The 18547-nt window shown below is 35.8% G+C and overlaps 1 protein-coding gene across 3 annotated transcripts in view; it reads left to right on the plus strand.

Annotated features, from left to right (window-relative positions):
• The window catches only part of RFC3 (replication factor C subunit 3), a 39069-nt gene extending 21765 nt beyond the window's left edge, over window positions 1-17304 (plus strand). For all 3 annotated transcript variants that reach the window (XM_087721292.1, XM_087721291.1, XM_087721290.1), the window contains 8 exons: window positions 1750-1887; window positions 6033-6100; window positions 7472-7569; window positions 8793-8974; window positions 9925-10061; window positions 10154-10252; window positions 14933-15002; window positions 17015-17304. In XM_087721292.1, coding sequence (XP_087577418.1) covers window positions 1819-1887; window positions 6033-6100; window positions 7472-7569; window positions 8793-8974; window positions 9925-10061; window positions 10154-10252; window positions 14933-15002; window positions 17015-17206 — 915 coding nt within the window. In that variant the 5' untranslated portion in view covers window positions 1750-1818 and the 3' untranslated portion in view covers window positions 17207-17304. The remainder of the gene's footprint in view (window positions 1-1749; window positions 1888-6032; window positions 6101-7471; window positions 7570-8792; window positions 8975-9924; window positions 10062-10153; window positions 10253-14932; window positions 15003-17014) is intronic.
• The last annotated feature ends 1243 nt before the right edge of the window (window positions 17305-18547 follow it).

Genomic DNA, 18547 nt, shown 5'->3' on the forward strand with positions numbered 1-18547 from the left:
GGTGAATGTAGTTTTAATTGAGTTTGATACAGCAGCCTGAAAATAAAAAGGCACAGTTCAAATTAAATAACCTCAAAGTATATCTTGTAGGGAGCTTATATTTGAATTTCTTATTTTAAACCTAGTCTTCAGCTTACATTAAATCAAGGCTTAGCTAGCCATGAATTGTTGAATAAGTGGCAAATAGTTGGACTATAAAACATGCTAAAACAGAAACCTTGATAATTACAATTGGTAGTGACTGGGTTCACAGAATTTACTAATCAAAAAAACAAAACACCACCCCATGTTTAACTCAGTTAGGAAGCCCAACATAATTTTGTCCTGTGCATAAATTACCATAGGAATATAAGAGCTTGTATTATGCTAAAGAAGGCTATTGGTTCATTTTAGATCATCATCAACTAAATTATCTAGAATTTAGCTTGAGAGTGTTAGATATGATTCTAACAAATTTGGTTTAAAAACATAAATTCTGCTGTTGAACTCTAGTTTCTCAGTTTTGCTACATTCCAAATAATTTTGGTTCAGCTATTCTTTATATTGCTTCTTGAAAATGGACTTCATCCTGTAACTCTGTTTTGATTTGTGTTCCACAAAAGTTCAAGAATATACTCATCCGGATGCGCCAGGAATCTTGGGACTCGCATTGACAACTCTCAATAATGGTTTATCCTCTTGAACTCTATGCAGATAGTCCTTGACTTATAACCATTTGTTTACAACAACACTGAAAAAATGACTTATGACCAATTCTCCCACTTATAATTGTTACAGCATCCTTACAGTTACATGATCAAACTTTGGCAGCTGGCATGTATTTCCAATGGTTGCAACATCTCAAGGTCCTGGTGTTGTCATTTGCAACCATCCTAGGGAGCTTCTGACAAGCAAGGTCAATGGGAGAAGCCAGGTTCACTTAAGAACTGTAGTGATTTGCTTAACAACCATGGTAAAAATAGATCATAAAATGGGGCATGATTCACATAACATCTACCTTTAGATGTTTAGAAGTGGAAATTTGGGCTCAAATTTTGGGCTATCTGTATAAGCGCATGTTCGTCTTAACAGCATTATGGGCCTCAGGCAAAGCAGTGTACTGGGGCCCCTATGACACCTGCTCACAGGAATAAAAATGTAAACGGTCGATAAAATTAAACATATTTGCATGTTAGTATTAATTTAAAAATGCAGTAAAATAATAAATGTTGCTGTATTTATATGGTACAAGGTGCATTGAAAGGCTAACCTTTTCCAGACTGAGTGCCTAAAGTGCATGCATGAACCCCCATAATGCAATGCGCACGCACCCCTGTGCATGCGCCCCATGTGAGTGCAACACCCCCGCTGTCCCCCACCCCCGAATGTGCAGCAGAGACCTGAAAATCAGCTGACTGATGGGAGGTACGTGCGCATGTATAGTGGAGCTGAACTGGGGTGACGGCCTGCGTGCCATCAGAGAGGGCACTGCGTGCCATCTCTGGCATGCGTGCTATTGGTTCACCATCACAGACCTACACAGATTAGTATGGGGCCCCTATGCTTATGGGGTCCATGGACAAGTGCCCATCAGGCCCATGCGTTAAAACAGCCCTGTTAAGTGTGTCCTTGACTTATGAATAAAACATCAGTAATCTTCAAGATATAATTTAAGCAATCTGAAGTCTTGATGGAAATTATGTCTTAGTAGTTCTTTACAATGAAATCTAAACATAAAAGTAATATCTTCGTGTATGCTCTGTTGGACAGGTTCAGTGTGGTGATTTTCCTCATCTCTTAGTTTATGGGCCTTCGGGAGCTGGAAAGAAGACAAGAATAATGTGTTTACTAAGAGAGCTGTATGGTTCGGGAGTAGAAAAACTGAGGATTGAACATCAAAATATAACAGTAAGAAATATCTTGAAAATAAAACTTTTAAGTGTTTAAGAAAATTTTATATAAGTTGAACTTACTAAATAAGCATGTCTTATTAGGTCCATTGTTAGAGGACTTTTATCTTATCAGTAAGGTTGACAAGATTTTGTGGAATATGTTTTAAATCTGTATTTAAATCTTGATTACTGCTTTTCATGACCCATTTCTTCTGTATTTTATTTTATTTATTTATTTACATATTTAAAATGCAATAATAGAGACAGTTCAAATTAAACTCAGAAAAAGAAATAAAAAGTACAAAGAAAGAAAAATAGAAAAAAGGAAAGAAGTTCAAAAAAGAAAAAGTATATAAAGAAGTTACTTCCAGTCTTCATCACATAAAATTAAATTTTATTTATCACCCCCTATAAAGTTACAATAAATATTTCTTCTTCCCCATATTCATTCTCTATTTAAAACTATAAATCACCAACTGTCAGCAAAAAGTCCTTAAAAATCTCTTATCTCTATTATGACTTGTGGTAGTCAAGATAATTGTGGTACTCACAAAAAACTATTTAATTTTATATAGTGAATTCCAAAATCTTATAGTAAAAGTTTCAATTTTACAAATTTTTCTAGAACTTAAATTCATTTAGAACTTTCTTAGTTCAAAATCTTGTTTAGCTTTTTCCATTTATTTAAGTTCTTTAACTTATAGTTAAGTTTTATTTTGTTCAGGAATATACATACTTTTCAGATTTGTCATTCCGAAGACCTCTAATAGCATTAAGATATTTAAATAAGCAATTTCGAAAAGTAATTAGAAGTGAGATTAGGAATTTAGCATCCTTTAATGGCACTGGCTGAGATTGCAAGCTTGATGATTAATGTGCCTCTAAGTACTCAGACCTGATGAAGACTGCTATTTTGCAGTCTCCTCACAAAGAGCAGTCATCTCTGCATATGTGTGGGATATTCTGTCCTCTCCTTATTTGTGGGAAGTTCCAAAGAACCAGTTTACTTCCTGGTTCTTTGCCACGGTTATGGTCTCCCGTCATGTGTCCACTCTTCACTGAGACATATTTAGCTTGCCATGCTTTCACTGGAAGTTCTTTGTGACTGATTACTTAAGAAAAGGAATGATCCCAGGTTTCTTTGAACAAGAAGAAAATATGATCACTCCTAAAGAAGCGACCTATACATCCTCTAGACCAGTGGTGGGTATTTGGGAGTCCATCATAATGATTAGAGCTTTAATTGGCCTATATGGCTCTCTAAATATACCCATATCTGGAATAGAAATAAAACATTTACCGGGATTCTGAAGCTGACAGGATAGGGATAGGAACAGTTTTCTATGTCCCCTCCATCCAGGATAGGGATAGGAACAGTTTTCTATGTCCCCTCCATCCAGGATATTTTTCAGACAGTATGTGACTTTAATTCCCATAATTGTCATGCTGATTGGAATTATAGCAGCTGAAATCCAACACCCCTGGATTTTGGTAAGGGCAAGGCTGCCCTAAAGCTATCTCTATAAGAAACTAATATTGATGGCAAGAGAGTAGTTTTGGCATTATCACTCTAAAGATATTTGATCAGCCATAAACCTATTTATTTTGCTGTTAGATTTAAATCTCTGCTTTTCTCTTTATGATGCTCTGATTGTTTTAGCTTTTGCATATAATTTTTGGCTTTGCATTGAGACTCCCCCCCCCCCCCCAAATACATTTCTGATGTTAGATTAGGTTTTATGGCAGCTTTTTGGTTTTGAATTTACTTGACAGACATCAGGTAATAAATAGTAACTCAAGTGTTATGTGATAGAAAGCCAATACACAGTTTCTAAATGTGCAGTCAGTTCCAAATGTGCAGTTTCTAGTTTACATTGGCAGTTAGAGCACATTTCATAGAAGTCATCAACCATGGAGTTGAATAGGATTTTGGAATCTGCAAAGCTATTTTCTTACTCAGTACAAAATTCAACTGCAGCATACTTGAGAATTGGCCATCTAACCTTTGCATCAGTTTTTCAAAAGAGTCCACCACATTTTGTTCACTTGTGAAAAGCTGTTTCCAGTAGGAAGATTTTTCTCTCGTTGATTTGAAATCTCTCCATAATTTGATAGATTGTTGCTAGTTCTGCTACTAGACCAGAGAACAAGGTATTTGAGTGTTAAAATCATGCTTCCCCCTTTATATTTTCTTCTCTGGTCAAATATATCCGATTAGAGCAGTTTATGTATCTTCAACACCTTGCCCAGCCTCCCCTAGGTGTTCAAGTGGTCCTCAGCATAATGACCATGCATTCAATGACCATTCAAGGTTATGATGGCACTGAACAAATTGTGGTTATGACCAGTTTTCGGAATTTTGGCCATTCTAGCACCCCACAGTCATATGATTGTGATCAGGACTTATGACCAGTTGCAGTGTCCTGCGATCATGTGATCTCCATTTGCTACCTTCCCAGGGTGGGAAATCAGTGGGAAAGCTGGCAGGAAAATTTGCAAGCCATTGGGGTAATCTCTACCATCTATGCATCCTCCTTTAGCCCCTCTATGCTCACGCTGTGTAGACCACTCACATCATCCCTGAGTCTTGCTTTGTCTCCTGTGCATGCTTGCACACCTTTCCTAGGCTTCACCATACTTTTCCTGCAGCCTCCCCGGGTCTTGCTGTACCTCTCTCTCACATCCTCATTCACCTCTTTATACTTCTCCATCTAGAGCAGCCACTTACCTGCATGGTGGCCTGCTTGTGATCTGCCTGCAAGTTGCAACTTCCTGCTGGCTTCTCCATTGACTTTGTGAGGAAGCCGGCAGGCAGTGCCCTTATGTAATGAGATTTGGTTAACTGCAGGAATTGCTGTTGTTAAGTGATGTGGTTGCGCTTCATGGCACGTCACTTAGTGATGGAAATTCATGTCCCAATTGCCATAATAAGTTGATGGCTTAATGTACCTGACTTTGTCAAAGCTGTTTTTAAAATGCAGTGCCCTAAAGAACATTCTATTTCAATTAGTTTCTGACAAATGCGGAAAATAGTGGGATTGTTATTGTCTTCCATTATAATGTAGCCTATATTTGTCCTGCCAAAATGTGGACTCTGTCACCGTAGGCTTTTGCTTCTACAGAAAATTTAGTTGGAGAATGTTGATTTGTGGTATTATCTTTCTTCAGCTGTATGATACTGGAAATAATTTGAACCAGCATAGTCTAGTTTATACTTTGTGCTGTTTCACTCTGAATCAGCAGTTATGATCAAGAGGTCACCTAGCTTTATTATTGTGCTTTTCCTTACAGTTTTCAATGGTTTCTCACAGTGATAATTTGATAAAAATATTTTTTAAAAAAAATGATGCCTCAACAGTCAGAATGAGTTCTTTTGCTTAGTTAGTAGCTTGGGGAGTAAAACAACCATCAGTAAATACATTATTAAGGAGATTCCTTCTGTCGCTTCATATTTGGAATGCTTTTCATTTTAATTAGGAATATCAAAAGTGTCAGTGTTTAATAATTGGTGTGATTTGAAACCAGTATTTCAGTGTCTAGACCATTGCACAAAGTGAAAAAAGGCCTTCATTGTAATTTCTTGTTTAGTTTAGCTTTTGCCTTCTAACTGCATTTTTTCAATAGCAAGTAATATACTACTATGGCAGCCTCCCCCGTCATGTGCATTTTGATGGCTTTGGTCATCGACCTCCAAGGGTGCCACTGGGGAGAAAACTGTATTTTGAAGCATCAAGTGTCTGTGTATCCTATGTAATGTTTGGTGGAAATCAGCTTTTAAAGTTTCTCTTCATTTGAAATACAGGTTATTCTTTGGTTTGATCTGTCCTTGCTATTCCTCTAAGTCCCTTTTCTCACCCAACTCTAGAAAAACTTGGCTGACAGCTTTTTCATCACTGAAATTCAGAGGCAGTTCCTCTGAACGGAGATATTTATAATTATATCTCTGAAGAGAGATATAATTAATGCAAACAATAAAAAGCAGAGAAAGGATTTTTTTTCAAACTAAAATGGAACGAAAGGCAGAATTGTTTTAAAGCACGCCATGCTTGATATGTAAGAATTACAAAAAAGAACTGTACTGCTTTTGTTAAATAATGTGAGCTACATCTCATTAGTATTGATCTCCTAAAGTTCATCTTGCTTGGTATCATTTCTTTTCAGGCACCCTCTAAAAAGAAAATTGAAATCAGCACTATTGCAAGCAACTATCATCTTGAAGTTAATCCAAGGTATGCTTGTAATCAGCTCTGAACATCTAGTTTCTGGTGCAGGAAAATGCAGTGTTTAAAGAAAATGCAATTTTAGTTATGGCTTTTATAAATGGTGCAGTTGATTAATATTATTGTATTAAATGATACTTACTTCACTTTATAAAGTTAACAATTCTAATATAGTAGGTAGTAAATTTTATATATTAAAATTCCCAGTAATGTTGAAGTAACATAGGGAAAAATATTTGGGAGAATGGAAAACTGAAAGATATACGATACACTGTATACACTGAATTAAATATAATATTGTAACTTAATTTGCACATAACATTATGTTGTTTAAAGTGAAAAATATAAGCCACTCAGAGTCACCTTATAGGACAAATGGGTGGCATAAAATTTTAGTAAATAAATAAAAATAATAAATAAAATAAATAAAATTTATTTAGACAAAAATTATTGAATTTACTTACAGCGTTACACATTTTTATTGCAAATGGAGTACAGCCTATTGAAATTTAAAGAATATAACATATTTAGGAAAATTATGCAGCAAAAACTAGCCACAATCATCACTAGTGAAGCAAAAAAGTTATGAATTTTATTTTTCAGTACATCTGACATTTTTGAAAGTAAGTAATTTTCAAGAGAAAAAATGAGAAAAATGGAAAAACAAGACATAATGCATATTAAAATGTCCAATCTGATACTATAGTTTATTTGAAACTTTAGAGGTCAGTATAGCTGTAAGTTTCTGGAATATTCCACCTGTTAGTTTTAGTTTCACTTTATTTGTATGCCGCCCTTTTCCCTGGGGGGACTCAGGGCGGCTCACAGTTCAAAGGGGGGGGGGGAAGGACAAACAATTTACAACATAAAGACACAACATCATTTAAGAACTCAACAGTCATACAATTAGTGACAGCTGTGTCATTTGTACATTTACAATCCATGCTTATGTTAAGAACTTCATAAAGGAAAGAGTCAGTTTGGTGTTCTCTTTTAGGCACCAGGCTAAAAACAAAAGACCATGAGTCTAGTCCTGCCTTAGGCACAAAGTCAGCTATGTGACTTTGGCCAAATCACTGCCTCTCAGTCCTAGGAAGAAGGCAGTGGCAACCCACTTGCAACATCTTGTCAAGAAAACTGCAAGGATTTGCTCAGACAGTTGTTAGAAGTCAATACTGACTCAAAGACACACACCCCCCTTGCAAAACATCATTGAACTCCCTACAACTTTATTTTGCATAAATATGAATATGAGGAAAAGGTAGGTTGCTGAACTTCAACGCTCAGCATTCTACTAGTCATACTTTCTGGGAATTATAGAAGTTGCAGGAAAAATCTTTTTTTTTTTAAAAAAAGATATGTTTTTATATTAATTTTCAGTGATGCGGGGAACAGTGACCGAGTCGTAATACAGGAATTGCTGAAGACAGTTGCACAGTCACAGCAACTTGAGACAAACACTCAGCGTGATTTTAAAGGTCTGTACATAAATTGTGTAAGTTATTTCTACAAAGCTATTCAGTGTTGTATGTTTTCCCAAGCAGAATTGTTTGGAGAAATTGATTATGTGTAATAGTTATGTAGTAATGTGTAATGTAAGTTATCACATTCATTAAGCATTATTCACACATCCAATCACACTTCAGCCATTAAAAAGAATAATTCTCCATATATAAAAATAAATTTAAAAGACTAGTAAGTTATTACAGCTCCTTCGCTTCGTAGCTTGTAAACCAAATAAAAACTTCCAAAGATGGCAAAATAGGGATTACGAACAACATCTAGTATAAAGATTTCAAAAACTACAGTGTTGAGGAAATAGGTAGAAGATTTACAGAATGCATCTTCAAGCATCTTTCATCATGTCAAAAGACAAAGGAAAATGGTAAACTACACATCACCAAAACAGTGGAAACCATGTTGTCCTAACAAGCAGTAAGGCAGTAAGCTTGGTCCAATGGAATCCTTCTGGATAAGCCGAGGATGAAAGACCACCTACTTGTGTTTCTGACAGTTCCTCTTGAGCACAGAGATGAAGGAAACCATAACATTTTCAACCATAATAGAACCTCTAGGGGTTGATCACTTCATTTTCTATTCATCATTGAATTTACAATTGTTTTACAATTAAAAGGTCTTCCAAACTGCAAGTTTGAAAACCTACCTGATAAGGTAAGGTAAAGGTTCCCCTCGCACATGTGTGCTAGTCGTTCCTGACTCTAGGGGGCACTAGGGATTCGAACCGCCGAAATGCCCACCTTTCTGATCGACAAGTTCAGCATCTTAGCCACTGAACCACCGCGTCCCTCTTGATAAGATAAACTTCATCCCAAATAGAAGAAAAGTTAGCTAGCAGTATAAAAACCTGAAGAAATATAAAACAAATGACAAAAAGCTGAATAAGTATTTATAAGATGGATTGTGCTGTGATTTTGTATCTTTAGCAATATATGTAATGGAGATTCTTTTGGAAGGGTGTCATTCTCAATGGGAAGATAAATATGATGAACTATCATGTGTTTAGAATATTTATAGAAATTTTGGGGTGAAAAACATAATCTCATAAATGCATGTGGGAGAAAGATCATAGTTTTCTGAGTAGGAAGGCTTAATCCTGGCTTCTGAATTCAGATATACTAAAAGTAAATTAAGATAATACACTCTGAGAATCTAACTAAAAGGTATTGCTGATTATTTTTAGTGGTGCTGTTGACGGAAGTGGACAAGCTTACAAAGGATGCCCAGCATGCATTGCGAAGAACAATGGAGAAGTATATGGCCACCTGTAGATTAATTCTTTGTTGCAATTCTACATCAAAAGTCATTGCACCCATCAGGAGTAGATGCCTTGCAGTGCGAGTCCCTGCTCCAAGTATTGGAGATGTAAGTTCATGATGAAGATGAATTGCTTTCCAGATGTTTTTTCCCCAGTGTTATTTGCATGGAGTTTAGCATGCAAATTGAGCAATCCTTGTTTATTGTCTTTCTCTGAACTATTTATGCTTATACAATTAGCTTATATTTAACATTGTTGCTAAATGTGAATGTAATTTGTACAACTTAGATCCATGCTTATTTTGTCTTCTTCATAGACATGGAGAGGAATTTAATATTTTTGGAAGGGTTTGGAATGAAAAGATTCAGTTTGTGAAGCAGGAATATGGTGAGGTCCTAGAGGCAAAACAATAGTTGAAAGTGGCAGGGAATGCTCTTCTTGTTTGTTACCACCATTTTTATAAGTATTCATGAGGGCATAGTCTTTCAACTTATTTCTAAAATAGAGGGAAGTAAACTGTCAGATAGCATGTGCTGGTAAAATCTACAGCCCCCCCCCTTCTCTGATGTTAGATTTTGTGCCAGATTGAAATGTTCCCTGATTAAATTCTATCCGGCATTTGCCAGTTTTGAATCTGTTAGTTGATGGTGTCTGTTGGTCTTTGGCTTATGATAAATAGGACTGATTAATCCAGAAATTCACAACATTGCCAACTGGAGTGCTTAAAATATTTCTATGTGTTTTGTACTGTAAAAAGTCCAGGGTATAATTATTCCCTATGAACTAGAAGCACTGAAAACAGGTATAGCAGAAGAGATCACACTTAGAGCTTCTGATTTAAGGTATATGTGAGAGAAGGCAAAGAAGAAGTACATGATGGGAACTATGTAGTAGGTGTAGTCCAGGCAATCAATACTTCATTGCTAATTTCTCCAAACTGATATCTTTCTTAGGGACTTTCCTCTTTGTTTACTCCTGCATCAACTGATGCAGTGATATGTAAGCTTTTATAAAACAAATGTTTGCAAAACTAATATTTGTCTTACCAAATATTTAGATCTGTACCATTTTATCAAATGTTTGCAAGAAGGAAGGCCTGACTCTTCCTCAAGAATTGGCTCGGAGAATTGCTGAAAAATCTGGGAGGAATCTCAGAAAGGCTCTTCTAATGTGTGAGGCATGCAGAGTACAGCAGTAAGTTGTTTTTTTTAAAAAAAAAAATGGATATGGAGAGAAATAAACAGCACCGAGTTAATCTTAGCAAGTCTTTACTACTTGTCTCGCAGGCTTCCTTTCACGCCTGATCAAGACATTTCTGAGGCTGACTGGGAAGTATATCTGAGAGAGACAGCCAATGCTATTGTCAGTCAGCAGACACCCCAGAGGTAAGTGAGTGTAGCAAATAATATATGACATTGATAAATGTCAGGTTGCAAAATACAACACATATGTTTTCTGACACTAAAGATTTACACTGATGATTTTAATACTATGATCGTTTAAAAGCTGACTGTAACTAGATTTAAAACTTATGTGTGTGTGTGTGTGTATTTGTGCTACATAATAATAAAACAGTTTATAAATAGATGCATTCAAAATAAGATGTGCCCTGGCAGTCTCCAAGAACTGGATATGATTGAATGTAAGAAAAAAATAGATTTTGCATCCCAAAGCTTCAGAAAAAGTGGGACAATTTCAGAGAAGGGCAAAAGGGATGATTGAAAGCTTGAAATTATGTCATATAGAGGGATTGAAGGAGCTGGGGATATTTTGCCCTGAGAAAATACAATTGAGGAATATAAAAGCACAGGTCAAACATCTGTCAAACAGAAGACTGAGACCCGTTCTCTCATTCACAGTGCAGGATGGACGATAATTTGCTTAAGATACAGAAAAACGGATTGATGTAGAAAATACAAGCCTAATGGTAAAAATGGGCAATGAGAAGTTGTGGGCTTTCTTTTGTTGGATGAACACAAGTAGCAATAGCAATAGCAATAGCAGTTAGACTTATATACCGCTTCATAGGGCTTTCAGCCCTCTCTAAGCGGTTTACAGAGTCAGCATATTGCCCCCAACAACAATCCGGGTCCTCATTTTACCCACCTCGGAAGGATGGAAGGCTGAGTCAACCCTGAGCCGGTGAGATTTGAACAGCCGAACTGCAGAACTGCAGTCAACTGAAGTAGCCTGCAGTGCTGCATTTAACCACTGCAGTGCTGCATTTAACCACCTACTCTTTGTAGGATTAGCTAGCCATCTGTTGAGGATGCTGTAACTCCTATTCCTGCACTGAACAAAGTGGCCCGAAGCATTTTTCAATACCATGATTATATGTAAATACAATGGCACATTAGCCTAATCAGCCTACTAATTACATACTCCCTGTTTTTATAGTCAACATTTTTCAAATCTGGAGCATAAATGAACAAATTTTATTTATTTTATATTTTTTTTACTCTTCTTTGACTTTGAATAGGTACAAGCATTATTATTTTTTTGTATCAGTATATAGCATGTAATTTTCCAAAGAAAATGTAAAAAAAAATCAAGAGTGGAACAGGCTTCACAGTAAGGCTGCCTGTAGGGTGTTGGTGGGTTTCCTTTTTTGAGGGGTATGCTTAAAAAAATCATCCACCAAGGATGCTTTAGCTGAGATGGGCAGCTTAAATTGCTATCCCAATTATAAGATTGTGCTGTTGTACTAGTGGATCAATGAGCAATGTCAATACAGTGGCCTATGGCCTTTGCTCATTTTGAATATAGCTATTTTAAAAACAAATTGCTCACAGAGTCTCTTAATTTTCTAGTACTTCTTTCACGCAGTCTTTAGGAAACTCTTTTGGGAAAGAATGAACAATAAATAGTGGGCTCCATTGATAAAAAGCATAACCTTGTATTATATTTTAAGCAGTTAAAATACTCTAGATAACAATATCTAGTAATTTCTCTTAGCAACAGTAGTTGCTTTAATGCTACTAGTTCTGTATATTTTCTTACTCAGATTTATCAATACACATCTTGTTTCTGCTAGGTTACTTCATTAGATCTTTTGTTTTGGGATGATTTGAGTATTTCATTGCTTCTCCAATTTGTTAGAAGCTGGAACCCTCTTTGCTTCTGGCAGGTTCAACAGATGGTTCCACAGTAGTGGCCAATCTCAGAAGGGCTACATTGAATTAAGCTATTGTAAAATAAGCTTGTTTGTTTGGAGCAATGAAGAACTTCCATCTAGAAATGACAAAAATGATAAGGGCAGAGTATTTTTTCTAGGTGCTGATCTCACAGAAGAAAAGAAGTGTAGACTGGTTGCCATATGTTTATTGGGTGATATATATATATATATTGCATTTGCAGAAAATACTGACAGCATTTTATAATTAATTTGGAGAGTTTGAATTCTCTTTGATGTAAATGGGGGATGCTGTGAGTCACGTCTTCTGCCTGCTTCCATTAAATCTTTATAATAGCCCTCATTATTTTTTAATGTTGATATTATGCTTCAGTAGAAAAAGAAAACATGCAATTTGATTATATATTTTCTTTTATGTGAACATTATTTTGAGCTTTTATACCCTGTTTCTCTGAAAATAAGACCTCTCCGGATATTAAGCCTAATTGGGCTTTTGAGCGCATGCGCTAACATAAGTCCTCCCTGAAAATATGGCAACACAGCAGCAGCCATGAGGTGACCACACTTGCAGCCTCCTGCACCTCAAAAATAATAAGACCTCCCCAAAAATAAGGCCAAGTGCTTATTTCAGGGACCAAAAGAAAATAAGACCCTGTCTTATTTTGGGGGAAACACATTATATGTGGATTTAGGCAGTGTCGATTAAATGACTGCTTGGGACTTTTGGGTGTATTCTTAATGTTTAAAAACAGACTGTTTTCCTCTTCAGCAATTTAAGAACATTAACTTTAGATAGCTATTTGCCTATTTAAAAAAGATTCAGCAACAAAAGGTAGATTCCCTTTGACTCAGTATTATGGTATATATCAACTTTTCTTCACCCTAGTTTTCTCTGAAGCTGTTTGGATTACAGCTTTCAGAATTCTAGCTAGCATATCCAGATGGAGAAAAGCTGTAATAGGTAGTCTTTGATTTTCAATCATTCGTTTAGCAACTGTTTGAAGTTAATGACGATGTTGAAAAAAGGGACTTAGTGGCTGGTCCTCGCACGTACGACTGTCATAATGTCTCCATAATCATGTGATCAAAATTTGGGTGCTCGGCAACTCGCATGTTGCAGTGTCCCAGGATCATGTGATTATCATTTGTGATCTTCCCAGGGGGCTTCCAATAATCTGACTCAGTGCAAGGAACCAGATTCCCAATAACCATGGCAAAAAAGAGAGTAAAATTGGATACAACTCATTTAGCAACTGCTTCACTTAGTGACAAGTATCCATCAAATTGTGGTTGTATGTCAATGATAACCTGTATTCAGGGATTTCACAAAGATTTGCAGAATGCAGTCAGGAATTTGATAACACCTTTCCAACTAACACATTTTTAAAGGCATTAGCAGCTCATGATAGCTTATGCTACTAGCCTCCTGATTTTTTTAAAAAACATCATCATAGACATTGCTTTCCCTCCCTGTAATATAGGGATCCATTGTTTGGCATTGATTTAGGAAGTGTTTGTGTTGGAGAAATCATATAATTATATTGAGCTCCAAAAACAACAAGTCTCATTTTGTCACTCTCTTGCTGAATGTCTATGGAGATTCTCAGTCCTCTAGGAAATGATTAAGATTAAGATTTAGTTTATTTGTATGCCGCCCTTCTCCGGGAGGGACTCAGGGCGGCGAACAACTCAAAAGGGGAAAAGGGGATACAAACACAATACACGTAATTAAAATACACGAGTCATACAGCCATACAAGTCGAGAGGGGAGGGGAACTCATCAACCCCAGGCCTGCCGGCACAGCCAGGTTTTGACGGCTTTCCGGAAGGCCTGGAGAGAGGTGAGGGTCCGAATCTCCGCGGGGAGTTCATTCCAAAGGGCCGGAGCTGCTACAGAGAAGGCCCTCCCCCGGGTGGTAGCCAGATGGCATTGACTGGTAGACGGAACCCGGAGGAGGCCGACCCTGTGCAATCTAACGGGTCTATGGGAGGTAATTGGCAGCAGGCGGTCTCTCAACAAATGGTTGTCCCAAAGGTGTTTTTTCAAGAGGCAACTGGACTTTGTTGTTTTTTCTTTTAAGCCGTTTTGCTTCTCATCCAAGAAGCTTCTCAGAGCTGAAGAAACTTCTTAGATGAGAAGCAAAAAGTCTTCAAAGAAAAACCAGAAAGTCAGGTTGCCTCTTGAAAAAGCACCTTTGGTGACACCCTCCGGCTACTTTCGTACAGTGAACTAGAGTAGAGGTTAAGTTATGATCCCAGAAGGCTTTGAAAAAAAATCTTAAAATCTCAAAGATTGTTGTTTTTGTTGCTAAAACAGACTGAAGCCATCTCGACTGGAGACTGAAGTTTTGAAAGGGAACTACTTGAATTATTTATTTTTTCCTTAAATGATTACATGGGTGCTATGATTTTCATAATTATGATTCAGTTGTGGTAATGCGGAATATTTTTTAAAACATTAAAATCACTGTATTTTTAATTCTAGGACAAACCTTTTTACCACTTAAACATTGCGTTCAATCTATACTGATTACATTTTATTCTTTCCTCACCAATAGGAAAAAAAAATGATCCTTTCAGAAATGAAAGATAAAAAAGAAGCATTTGAGTTGTGAGCAAATAAATTTATTTCTGTTAAAGACAGAAACATGTATTTTAATAGATACAAGGATGCAGAACATAATTTGGGGGAAGTTTAACTTTTTAACTTTTTATATGTTTCTAAAAGAAGGGGAGGATTAATACTGTATGTGAAATCCCTGAGCAGAAATTTATTTCTTAATAATTGAATTATTATAGTTATTATCTTTTAAAATAGATTTTGAGATAGCGTGTGAAGGCTACACAATAAAGGTTATTAATTTGGTTGAATAAGTTAAAACTTTTTGGAGTTAAATTGCAGCTTGGTAATATTTTAATTTTATTCCAATAGACTGTTTGAAGTCCGTGGGCGACTTTATGAACTTTTAACTCATTGTATTCCTGCAGATATTATAATAAAGGTAACTAATTTATTGATTCCTATTTGGTTTACTAATTGAGGGTAACATTAATTACCTTGGGGAAGCAAGAAAAATCAAGTTTAGAATAAACAGTTTGAGCATTTTTTATATCTTCAAAGAACTTGATATTCTTGTGTCAAATCAGATTTTGCTATTGAAGTTGAAAAAAAAAATCATGGATAATTATAAAGACTATTATTTATTTCTTAGCTTCTAACTAAGAATCCATATGTTGGACTACAACAGTCCACTCCAGGAATGTACAGATTGCGGATTATGACAATTGTAATCCAGCAGGAGAAAGTTAAACTGGACAAGGCTGCTTTAAATTATGGAAAATTCAGAACATACAGTACATATGCATTCACTGTGCTTTTTCTTTTTGAGCTAAGCAACATTGTTCAAATGGTAAAAAATAAGTAATAAATAGTAAATAAAATAAATGGATAAGAGGGAAGGAAATCTGACCAAATCAAATTTATATTAATGCCATTCATAAAACCTTTCCATACCAATAAAGGAGAATATTTGTAGCTCAGGGTTGACATGATGGGTTCTTGGTGCTCTCTGAGCTTGCTTGTTTTCTCGCAGATGTTTGATCACCCAAACTAGGTAACTTCATCACTGATGTTTCGGTAATGAAACATCTGCAAGAATGCAAGCAAGCTCAGAGAGCACCAAGGACCCCTTCCTTTTCTATACTTTTCTATCATTTCAAACCATCCTTGCTACTAACAATTTAATAAACTAAATTATAATTTGCCTTCTTGCCTTCTGACAATTTTATTAATTAATTCTTAACTTTCTCTGCTTTCATCTCAGTGCATTCAAATTTACTGCATATATTTGTTTTACAATTCAGTGTTATTTCTATGGTCAAGTCATCTTAGGACTTTCACACGCCAACTTTTGTTATTTAATTCATTTCATTCATCATCCATTCATCCTTGATTTTTCTGTATTAGACACATACTATCCTTTTCTACTCTTCTACTAACATATGCATGTTTTAAAATTTCTCAATTTTTCTGAGTTTAGCAAACATTCTGCCAAAGTATACAAATTCATTTATTAGGTCTAATTTTTCCGTTTATATGTAATCTTGCAGTCATTCATGCTGTTTTCTTTGTGAAATACAACTCTCTTGATCTTCAGTATATTAGTTTTCAGATTCATACCACTCATTGCATCATATAGTATATTCTACATTCAATGTGAGTAATTTGAGTTCTTACCAATTGTATAGCGTCAACTTCATACAGGAGTACACACATTCCTTTCTTCAACCAAAATGCTTGTTGAAGCACCACAAGAATTTCTTGCTTGTGTACTAAAAATAAATAACCAAGAAGAGTATTGGACATTCTTCTTTCACTCCTAGTTTATTGGTGAACTACATTCAATTTATTGTCTTGCATGATTGTATGCTACTGGCATACAATTCATGTTCATTCAGCAATCCACAAACAAAACATTCCCAGTTCATGTTTATTCACTTTATCATTAACAAACGTGTAATATGTTTTCTCAGTTCATACATTTCTTAATAATCTGCTAAAAAGCAAAAATCTGTATTTCACTGGTCTGGCTTAAAGCAAACTTTGCTTTCCACTTACTATTTATACTCTCTTATAAATATCATAAATATAACATCTTTTATTTTAATTATTTTGATACATTCCAAGTTTTAATGTTCCATATACCATATTTAATAGAGGAGCCCATGAATGTTGGCTTTCTTGGGTCATTATAGTTTTGATCAACTTTTATAGATGTCTTTTTAATATGATAATAATAGACTAAATTACCAACTTACATCAATGTAGAAATGTTCTACATTTAGCATGCTCTGTTGGTGGCAACTATATATGAAAGTAAGTTTTGGCACATTTTGCTCAATGTACCATAATTTAATCAAACACTGTTTTATTCCAAGCATTCAATTTGTTTCATACATTCAGAAGAATATAATTATACATCTCTGAACTACTACTGTTTGTCATCTATTTTAGGGCCTTATGTCTGAACTTCTAAACAACTGTGATGGGCAACTAAAAGGAGAAGTTGCACAAATGGCAGCTTTCTATGAGCACCGGTTACAACTGGGCAACAAAGCTATTTATCACCTGGAAGCATTTGTAGCCAAATTCATGGCCCTTTATAAAAAATTTATGGAAGATGGACTTGAAGCTATGGTGTTCTAATGCATAGCTTTGAGAATACTCATCAATTGTGATTATGAACTGCATATCACAAGAGTTTTACAGTATCTAGGCAATAAAATCAAAATTGTTGAATTTCAGTGATTTTGTCATGATTAATTTTTTGAAGCAGTTCAATTATTCTGAGAAAAGTAACTTACTGTATTTTTCAGTATGAGACACTCCGGACTATTAAGACACACCTATCTTTTTGTGGGAGGAAAACAAGAAAAAAAGGCCCGTTCAGCACTGCCACGGCCTGTTTATTTTATTATTAAACAAACATGTTTGCTGCCACCGCCATCCATTTGTTCCCACCATGGCCTGTTCACCGCTGTGGCCCATTTGCCGCAGCCCATTTGCCGCCACTGCCTGTTTGTTGCTGCCTGTTAGCTGCTGTTATGGCCCGTTCGCCATAGCCACCCATTTACCGAGGCTGATTTGCCACCTGTGTATCCCGTTTGGTATGGTCCATTTGCTGCCACTGATCGCCTCTGCCTGAAATGGCTGAAAATACGATGCATGAAGGCCAAAAACTGATCATGCGAAGGTCGATAATGCAACATGCATAACCTGAAAACAGCTGAAGGATAGGAGCTGATAGGTAGACGGGACTTTGGCAAACCGCAATTTTCACCCACTTTTATGATGGGAAATGTGTCTTATACTCTGAAAAGTATGGTAATTTTGGAAGATTATCCTGGCAGTAGCGTCCTGGATATTTTTTTGAAAAGTAACCTATATGACTTTTTTCATTGTTTCATTTGATATCTTAATTTAGCCCCTTGGAGGAGACTGTATTTAACAAAAGTATCCATTTTCTTAAGTATTATGTTACTACTTTGATTTTGTTAAGGACCAAAAAGATACATGAAATCTGGTAGGATTGTGAACATGTGGACCAGATAAGTTCAGACTCACAAAATCTATCCCCACAAAACAGCAGTCACTCATGGCAGACTGCCAGTATAATCTCCAGAAAGAAGGAACATGCGTGCTGATCTTATCTCAGCTTTTTTCTATGCAGGAGATAGAAAAAAATATTGAAATTTTAAAATGAAAAGGACAACTTAGGAGAAGCTGTGAACTGAAACTGGGAAAAGCACAAGATTAATTTTTCTCTCCATAGTTTCTGATCAAAGTTTGTTTTACTGTTTTTGTGATTTTATTTTTCTGTTCAAATTGAGGAATTGTGTGCAAATTCAAATGTATTCAAAACTTAGACTTGTTCATGCAATAGTAATACTTTTTGTATAGCCCTAAGGTTATATAAGAATACAAAATATAAAAAATAATAGACCATATATAATAAAATAACGTACAAGGCAGAACTAAAAGAAAATA

This window comes from Thamnophis sirtalis, unplaced genomic scaffold (genome assembly GCF_051295495.1).
Source record: "Thamnophis sirtalis isolate CommonGarterSnake01/CBP01778 unplaced genomic scaffold, rThaSir2_p1.2 scaffold_8, whole genome shotgun sequence".
NCBI classification, from domain to species: domain Eukaryota; kingdom Metazoa; phylum Chordata; class Lepidosauria; order Squamata; family Natricidae; genus Thamnophis; species Thamnophis sirtalis.